The 10,006-nt window shown below is 41.9% G+C and overlaps 2 protein-coding genes across 2 annotated transcripts; both read left to right on the top strand.

Moving 5' to 3' along the window:
• The first annotated feature begins 699 nt into the window (after window positions 1–699).
• LOC125583092 lies at window positions 700–1,680 on the top strand. Its single transcript, XM_048749649.1, has one exon. It carries the CDS (start codon window positions 700–702, stop codon window positions 1,678–1,680), a length of 981 nt encoding a protein of 326 aa, XP_048605606.1.
• Window positions 1,681–1,782: 102 nt separating this feature from the next.
• Window positions 1,783–2,439, top strand: LOC106354966. The gene has a single exon (XM_013794999.1). It carries the CDS (start codon window positions 1,783–1,785, stop codon window positions 2,437–2,439), a length of 657 nt encoding a protein of 218 aa, XP_013650453.1.
• Window positions 2,440–10,006: the final 7,567 nt, after the last annotated feature.

Here is a 10,006-nt window from a genome sequence, read left to right as displayed (position 1 = left end):
ATGAACGCCGTGATACTAGACCAGATGAAAGAAATGTTCGCCTCCGCTCAGAAAGAGTCGGACAAACAAGGAAAGCTCGTGGCCTCTCTCGCAAAACAGGTGGAAACCTTAACGGCGAAGGCCAAGAGTAAAAACCCGCGCGGGGCCACAAGAGCCCGCAGCGGCAGAAGACTCGATTTCGAGACTTCGAGCGATCGGGCCACACGGGCAGACAAGGATTCTTCAGGTGAGAACCCTGACGAAACAGTCCCACCAGACGCACAACCGACCGCAGAGAACCTTCCACCTTCCGCTGGGACCAACGAAGGAGGCGATTTTGAGCGGATCGATCTGGACATAAGCGACCAGTCCGATCACTCGGACGGAGGTGCCGACGTCCATCCGAGAAGAACGCGAAGCCAGTCCGCTCGGCAGGACGTGTCGTTCGAAAAGCCCATGACAGAGGAAGAATAAAACCTCTATTGGGTAGAGCAGGGAGAACTGGCCGAGAATCAAGATCGGATCCACCGCAGCCAACGCTGACAGGCTCGCAAGGCTGCTAGAAATCCTCATGAGATCCATGATCTCCGCGAGTACATCGCAAAAACTACGGTAGAAGTCAAGGCGGTAAAGTCGCAGATTCACCACGCGACAAGCGCTGCACCCGAGATCGACAGACTTCTTGAGGAAGCACGGAAAACTCCGTTCACTGCCCGGATCATGGAAACTAACATCTCAGATCCTTGGAAGATCAAAATTCCCGTCTACGATGGCACCACCAACCCCAAGGCGCATCTGCAGTCTTACCAGATCGCGATGGGAAGGTGCAAACTCAAGGAACGCGAACGAGACGCTGGCTACTGCCTCCTCTTCGTCAAAAACCTCAAAGGAGCCGCACTTGAATGGTTTTCTCGTCTGAAACGAAACTCCATCGGAAGTTTCCGTCAGCTCGCCTCGGAGTTTCTCAAACAATATTCCATGTTCATGGACATGGAAACCTCAGACGTTGACCTTTGGAGTCTATGTCAAAGAGAAGACGAACCACTCCGCGAATTCATGAACATGTTCAAGCTGGTAATGGCAAGAGTCACTGGAATCAGCGACAAAGTGGCAGACGACGCTTTGCGGAAAACTCTCTGGTACAGGTCGAAACTCCGGCAATGGATATCCCTTGAAAAACCGAGAACAATCCAGGACGCTCTTCACAAGGCAACGGACTTCATCATGATGGAAGAAGAGATGAAAGTCCTCTCCCAGAAGTACAACCCGCAGAAGACGTCCGCGAGAAGGAAAAACCCTCGCAACGACAGGTATGTCCACCACGAGGGAGAAGATCTCCAGGGCGAGCATAATTACGCTATCAACTCCGAACAGGGAAAGACTTCCGGAAATACCTGGACCAGGAACCTGTTCAAGAATAATTCCTACTGCGAGTTCCACCTGACCAGAGGTCATTCCACTATGAACTGCAAGGTTCTCTGCGCAAGGCTTGCAGCGAAGCTCCTCTCCGGCGAAATTTCGAAGGTCACATGCATAAAAGACCTCCTCCTGGATTCTGATCGCCCTCCCAAAACTGATAAAGAGTCCCCCGAAAACGACACCCGCGAAAATCAGTCGGGCAAGAAATGCGGAAGGAGGCAGGATGACCGAGGAAACGACAACAACCGTCGAAGGGTGAGCATGATCATCGGGGGATGGTAATTCTATCGCGATTCGATCTTGTCGATCAAAACTTATGGACGAAAGGCTGAGAGGAGTTCAAGCTGGCTGGCTCGGTCCCCAACCGACGACGCCCCTAACGATATGATCGTCTTCGAAGAGCGGGAAACCGTCAGAATCGACAAACCTCACTGCGACCCATTGGTTATCGATCTGGAAGTGGGAAGGATCCTTATCGACACGGGAAGCACTGTCAACGTCATCTTCCGCAATACCCTTCGGAGGATGAACTTTGAACTCGGAGAAGTCATTCCAGAACCAAAACCTCTCACCGATTTCTCGGGTGCATCGTCAATGACCCTCAGATCAATCAAACTCCCAATGATGGCTAAAGAGGTGACGAAAATCATTGACTTTGCGGTAGTCGATAACCCGGACATCTACAATGTCATCATGGGAACTCCTTGGATCAATGCCATGAAAGCGCTACCGTCGACTTACCACCTTGGCATCAAGTTCCCAACTCCAAAAGGAACAGCGGTAATCTGGGGATGCCAGAAACAGTCTAGGCTCTGCTTCTTGGCCGCGGTCAACCCGAAGCGGGCTAAGAAAGCTCAAAACGCTCCCGAGAGCTCCATAAAAAGTGATCCAGAATCACCCGACCAGGCAACGACTCCAGACAAAGACATAGTCCCCGAGTCCATCGCCTTGCCAGCAGACAGCCCGATTCCTGAAACGGTATTCGATCCAACTGAAGCCCCAACGGCTGAAGTAATCGAAACGATCCCATCCAACGAGTAGGAACACCCGCAACAACAAGCAGAACTACGAGATGGCTTGATCCTCGAAAGAGGTACGTAGGCAGCTTTTCATATCGACAAGTTCAGCTACCCCCCTTGTTAAAAAGAGGTGGGTGGGTGGCTACGTATACTCGTATACTCCTACAAAGTTTGAAATATACATGAATGTACTCAATATTTTCGAAACTTTTTCAATAAATTCTACCTTCTTCCGATCTTACGATTCACTTGCAATAAGTCACAGTAATCTAAGGTTGGCCTAAGAAACGCCCAAGATAAGGGCATACCGTCCAAGCAGTCCTTGGACGAAAACTAATTCCTACATACTCATGGCCAAGCAAGACCGGAAAAACGCATCTTCTATAAAAACGAAGATCGTAGCCATCTCACATCAAAAGACATATCTTCGAGAAAGCGAGACGTCGCAAATATTTCTCGAAAGATGTTATCCAAATACACTGTCCATCCGTGACTCTAAAATACAAAATGCCCGTCAATTGGCCCCGACGGACAAGTCCAAAACGTTCTCTAAAAAAGGACTCGTAGTCAATCCTTTCATAAAAACTAAAGGTTCTCTTACATCCGACAAGGATACCATAGCACGCTATACAGGAAAAATCCAAAATTTTGGTCAGCACACCAGACGTTCTCTGGAGAGTGCTCGATTCTTCACACACAAGTCATATAAGCCGGCGCCCAGTCGCAGACTTTAATCGGAAAGAATCAGGTAGAAATCGCCAACGGGCAAAACGAAAGCCGATTAGTCGTCGCATAGCCTTTGAGCCGAAAGTAAACCTAGGTCTTGCCCTAAACCAAGTCCTACTGGTCCATTAACATCTCAAGGCATGATATCGAAACTGATACGAGATCTTAAAACATGTCACATCGTCCGAATCTAAAACGCTCACGAAACTTCGTAAAACTCCTAAACGTTTTCAAATACCCTCGAAAGACCAAACGAGCGGAACGACAAATTAAGAGTTAAGATACGAAGTGACTTCTCGTGTCTTTCCCTCGACACTTGGCAGAAGTATAAACTAAAACCCATAGAATGCTAAAAGAACATTCGTTATATATAAAGAGGCTGCAGAGCGGCTGGGATTCGAAGCCACCAACGGCCAGTCCCGCATACATAGTCAAATGACCTCGCAAGGCCATAGCACACTGAAATAACGAACGGCCACACTTGGCCTAAAACACTACACGAAATCTTGAGATAAAGGCATAGGGAAAACAATCCCGACGACATTCAGAGAGCAAGGTCAAGATACCCAGAAATCGAGGCTCCAAATGAGTCTGCGGGCTGATCCACTTCTCCTCCCTCGTCTGCAGCATCGGCTCCCGCTTCCGTCGTGTCCTCCGAAACCTCGATGGGTTCCCAAAGCTCTCAGATCCTTGATACCACTCAAATTACCTTAAGGAGTGAATTACTGTCTCAAATAAGAGGTTCAGTTGCAGTACTTAAGGATCGAATCCACAAGGAGTTAGGGAACCTATTAAATCTAGTCAAATAATTAATTCTAAGTGTTTGTTGTTTTATGGTTTAAAAGTAAATATCAATCCTAATTGAGTAAGTCTATTGCTTGACTAACAAGATGATTGGGGGTGTAACTTATTGGAAGATATTAGATGTAGGTTTTCTATTCAGGTGTAGGAGATTATAATCATATAGATGCCTAACAGTTGCATGCATGATATATTAGAGCTCAACTCCTTAATCACAGTGATCAGCGATGACAATGTTTCACTAGTTAACTAACTAGATCTTGGATCTCAACTGTCGTCTTTTGATCACAAGAAAGTGTCGATCGATGATCCTATAGGGATATCGATCGATACACCTTTCGTAATATCGATCGATTGTCAGAAGACAATATCGATCGTTGCTTCTAGCTAAGCCCTAGGCGCAGGTCGATAATGCTCACTAGTCTCCTAGATCAGCGGTTAGCATCTCTCTAGCAGTCCTAGCATGACAGATTAGATTCAGGACGGACGTTCGGTCGCTGCGTAACGACCTGTTTCGAGCTTTCGTCGGACATCTCGATTCTTTCTTCCGTAAAGCTTTTTCGTAAGGAAGAATCTATTTCGAAAAGTACTCTTCGGAGAAATTCTTATTTTCTTCCTCGGACGTTTTGAATGTTAAATTTGTCGTAACCGTTTTTGACCCCAACAACGATGGAAGATTATGATCGATCGATGTACATCATGTACCATCGATCGATGTCGAGACGCGAGATGTGCGACTTGGTTCCAGCCAACTTTAAACCAAAGCTTCACCAAATTACAAGATTACCCCTGACGAGTTTTTAACCTAATAGTTATATACTTGCCTAAGTGTTAGGAGGCAAGAGAGCTTTTGGCCACCATTGTATTCTTATTTTCAGCAGAGAGTTTTAGGAGAGAAAATCATAGAAAGATTTGTGATTGGAACTCCATTGATTCATCTATTCTATTCTATGCAGTTTTTATCTATATTTTGTGTCATGAATTTCTTAGCTATGTCTGAGTAGTTCACTCGTCCCGCTCGGTCGCTCGGTCGCTACGTAGCGACCGAGCTCGGGCCAAGGCTCGGTCGCTACGTAGCGACCGAGCGTTCGTCCCGCTCGGTTGCTACGTAGCAACCGGGCTCGAGCCAAAGTTCAGTCGCTGTGTAGCGATTGAACCTTTCCGAACATCGATACGACATCAATCCATGCATTCTCGTCAAACCTTCGAATGCTATCTCCCGAAGACCGTAGCAAGCTCAGTCCATGTTTTCCGCTATTCAAATTCATCGATCGAACTTTGCGGATTAGAAACCGTGGAAAGTTCGTTCTTTATCAAAAAGAATTCGTAGTAAACGTGTCGAGTCGGAAGACGGCCCAAAGGGATCTAAAACACGACTCGAGGCCCATCCTACGATTTCTTAACCAAAAGCCCGTAAACCGCAGCACGGTTTACGCTTGGTCCACAAGGAAGGATAAATGTCAAGTTTCCGCGGATAAATACGGAAGTTTTGAAGATAATTGGAAGATCGGGAAAAATGGAATATCTCCATTTTTATGCTGTGACGGCTTAAGGGCAGAAGAGTAAAAGCGTAAACTGACCTTGGAGCTAGTATATAAGGAGTCCTAGGCGAGGAGCATGGGGGGAGAGAACTTTTCAGAGCAAACTTAGCACTTAGAGCAATTTAGGCAATTTTCCATTTTTGTTATTTCGAGCTGCGACTCAATTAGGTTTAGCCATCTTAGGGTTGCTAGAACTAGGAATCTCGCCGACAGCTCTCGAGCCCAGGCTTATACCTTGTTGTAAACGCTCATACGCAGATTCGGAATAAGATCTACTTTGCTCTCTTTTTCGATTTCTTATTCTTATCGTTGTTATTCTCGTGTTCTGATTGCTTGACGTGTGGTAATTAGCAGATATTCGGGTCCTCTGGGAAATTAGGGTTTTCCTAGTTTCCTTATTTAAACGGAAATCGACAGTGCGAATTTGGGTTCCCACAATCGTCGAGGCTGCTCTTCTTTATCGATCGACGTCACTGGATGTGCATCGAACGATTGCTTCTTCTTCGTATCGACCTCTAATGGTCAGTGTTGGGGTCAAAATCGGTCACGACAGAATCGATGTCTAAAAGTCCTCAGGATAAAAGAATCTCGTTCAAAACATCAAAAGCCGAGCAGACGAATAGCCGAAACGGATCACCCGACGAGCTCGACCATGACACGAGCCAGCTCGCCCGGCGAGCACAACCGTGTTGCCGGTCAACTCACCGGCGAGCTCGGCCGCGACACGAGCCAGCTCGCCCGGCGAGCACGACCGTGTTGCCGGTCGACTCGCCGGCGAGGTCGGCCGCGACACGAGCTAACTCGCCTGGCGAGCACGACCGTGTTGCCGGTCGACTCGCCGGCGAGGTCGGCCGCGACACGAGCCAGCTCGCCCGGCGAGCACGACCGTGTTGCCGGTCGGCTCGCCGGCGAGCTCGGCCATGACACGAGCCAGCTCGCCTGGCGAGCACGACCGTGTTGCCGGTCGGCTCGCCGGCGAGCTCGGCCGTGACACGAGCCAGCTCGCCCGGCGAGCACGACCGTGTCGCCGGTCGGCTCGCTGGCGTGCTCGGCCGTGACACGACCCATCTCGCCCGGCGAGCACGACCGTGTCGCCGGTCGGCTCGCCGGCGAGCTCGGCCGTGACACGAGCCAGCTCGCCCGGCGAGCACGACTGTGTCGCCGGTCGGCTGGCCGGCGAGCTCGACCGTGGCACGGATCAGCTCACCCGGCGAGCGCGGCCAATTCTCCGTGGGTCATTCTGAACCCTGTCCCATCCCATAACCATGCATCTTCGTCCGAAGTTTCCGTAACTCAATCTTCGGATCCGTGGATACGACACCAATGTTCCGTCTAAAAAAAATCGTCGAAAGTATTCGGGAAGTTGGGAAGGTTATGTCTCTCGAACGGTTTCCTATTGTTCGTAGTAGAGCAGGTTACGGTTAACTTAACACCAACTGCCTCGGCTATGCGAAGAAACCGGGTTCCGTTGGAAGAACCATGCCTATGCCAACAGCTACTTCGCGAGTAAACTCGTAAAAAACGCGTAAGTCTCGATACGGCCTAAAGAGGGTCCGAATTGCGGACAGCGGCCCATCTATGGTCCTAAAAGACTTGAGCCCGAAGACTGGTATGACGGTTTATCTCATCCGCGGGAAGAGATAAATGTCAAATTTCCGAATATAATAACAAAGAAGAAGGAAATATGGAAAAGCCCGCTTCGCGACAAATCCGGTCCAAGAAGAGGTAAACCGACCTAAGGAGGGGTATATAAGGAGGACCTAGGACGAAGAGGAAAATGGAGAGACAGAAGAGCACATCAGAGCAAACTTAATACTTAGAGCAATTCAGACATTTTTCCGTTTTTACTATCGAGCTGCGACTCGAATAGGTTAGAACTTAGGTGGCTAGACTAGCGAACATACCGACAGCTCTCGTGGCCTAGGATCTTACCTGTTGTTCACGCTCACACGTGAATTCGGAAATAAGACCTCTTTGTTCTCTTTTCGTTCTTTTACGATTTACTAGATTTTGTAACCGCGCTACGCGCGGATAAGATATTATATGTATTTCTCAATTCTAAAAAAATAATGTATAATATTGTATTACATTATTTAAAGAATATAAAATAAGACTACATAACGTAAATATATTTTTAAAATTTTCTTTGTGGAAATCATTATGTTATTTGATTGTTGTACTTGATTCACATATTTGCATAGATATTTATGATAGAAGAATAACTATATTTTTATTATCAGTAAATAATATATATTTATTATATAATATAAGAAAAATGAAATTATTTACTTTAAAAAAAAACTTGTCTCATGTTGGGGACTCGGTTATAGACATATCATATTCGAATGAGACATTTTTATAGTTATTAATCTTCTTAACAGTCAAGAAACAAATCTGAATATCAAAAATATATCTCATACGGTCTCTTTATGGAATAAGTGCTTTGAAGAAATTGAATTTAGACATCAAAAAGAACTGAAATGGATGTGCAAATGTGTTATCTAAGTCAGCTTTACAAAGTACTATTCATAGTTCATATATCATTTATGTCCATCCTATTTTTTTGTCCATCCTTTCTTAAACATCTTGAAATAACTAATGCTAATTAATAATAAAATTTTGGCTGGCAAAAAAAAATCAAATTTGTCTAATTATCGCTTAATTTGTCTAACTGATATATGTATTTCTCAATTCTAAAAAAAATAATGTATAATATTGTATTACATTATTTAAAGAATATAAAATAAGACTACATAACATAAATATATTTTAAAAATTTTCTTTGTGGAAATCATTATGTTGTTTGAATGTTGTACTTGATTCAAATACTTGCATAGATATTTGTGATAGATGAATAACTATATTTTTATTATCAGTAAATAATCAATATTTATTATATAATATAAGAAAAATGAAATTATTTACTTTTTAAACAAACTTGTCTCATGTTGGGGACTCGGTTATAGACATATCATATTCGAAGGAGACATTTTTACAGTTATCAATCTTCTTAACAGTCAAGAAACAAATGTGAATATCAAAAAAATATCTCATACGATCTCTTTATGGAATAACTGCTCAGAAGAAATTGAATTTAGACATCAAAAAGGACTGAAATGGATGTGCAGATGTGTTATCTAAGTCAGCTTTACAAAGTACTATTCATAGTTCATATATCATTTATGTCCATCCTATTTTTTTGTCCATCCTTTCTTAAACATCTTGAAATAACTAATGCTAATTAATAATAAAATTTTGGCTGGCAAAAAAAAATCAAATTTGTCTAATTATCGATTAATTTGTCTAACTGATATATGTATTTCTCAATTCTAAAAAAAATAATGTATAATATTGTATTACATTATTTAAAGAATATAAAATAAGACTACATAACATAAATATATTTTTAAAATTTTCTTTGTGGAAATCATTATATTGTTTGATTGTTGTACTTGATTCACATATTTGCATAGATATTTGTGATAGATGAATAACTATATTTTTATTATCAGTAAATATTATATATTTATTATATAATATAAGAAAAATGAAATTATTTACTTTTTAAACAAACTTATCTCATGTTTGGGACTCGGTTATAGACATATCATATTCGAAAGAGATATTTTTACAGTTACCAATCTTCTTAACAGTCAAGAAACAAATCTGAATATCAAAACAATATCACATAATTGATATATATATATATATATATATGTCATAAAAATTACCATCAAATTAGTTTTACTTATTTATTATTTTGTTTTTAATGAAAATACACTTTTTAAATAATTTAATTTAAAATAAAATTATATATTAATTTGCTGTATTCTAACAATTTGATTGATTTAATTAATTTGCTTTGGTGGATAATTTAAAAAGTTTTCATATGAATCGGGGAAAGCAAGCTTATGTTGTTATATTATATTTATTTGTGTATATAGAATCTATATATAATGCTAGTGTAATAAAGAAAGAACAATATTTTTTTGTAACTTCAATAGGATACATTATTACAATTTCAAATTAATCAAAATTGAATAAAATGGTAATTAAATATTTGTAAATCTAATTTTTTTTATCTTGTTTAGTTGGATTCTCATGAAAAGAAATCGATAGGTTAAACAAATGTTTCAAAATTTATTGTGTTATTGTTTTGTCTATAAATTACAAAATTTATTGAATTGATATATTTAATTATTGCACCATTAAATAATATTTTATTAAGACATTAGAGAACTATGTTATGAGTTGTTTTGTCAAAATTGTACAAAAATTTATGCTTTTTCATATTTGTCACGAAAATTTATATGTTAAACTTACTTTTACAAAATTCTTACCTTTGTCACGAAAACAAAAATCTATGTTTTTTCATATTTGTCAATGTTCTCACACTTTCAAAGAATATATTAGCTTAGTCGCTTTTTTTTTTTTCTTACAAAACAAAGTATCGGAGTCTTGAAAGTTGAATTCATATTATTGTAACTGTACATAAGAGTTTGTGATTACATACTTTTCTTG

Source organism: Brassica napus, chromosome C3 (assembly GCF_020379485.1).
Source record: "Brassica napus cultivar Da-Ae chromosome C3, Da-Ae, whole genome shotgun sequence".
NCBI lineage: Eukaryota > Viridiplantae > Streptophyta > Magnoliopsida > Brassicales > Brassicaceae > Brassica > Brassica napus.
Note: the sequence above shows the minus strand (reverse complement) of the source record. Positions and strands in the feature narration are given on the sequence as shown.

Excerpts from the sequence above, each read along its gene's own strand:
- LOC125583092 (XM_048749649.1), top strand. The coding sequence starts at position 700 with ATGGAAACTAACATCTCAGATCCTTGGAAGATCAAAATTCCCGTCTAC.
- LOC106354966 (XM_013794999.1), top strand. The coding sequence starts at position 1,783 with ATGATCGTCTTCGAAGAGCGGGAAACCGTCAGAATCGACAAACCTCAC.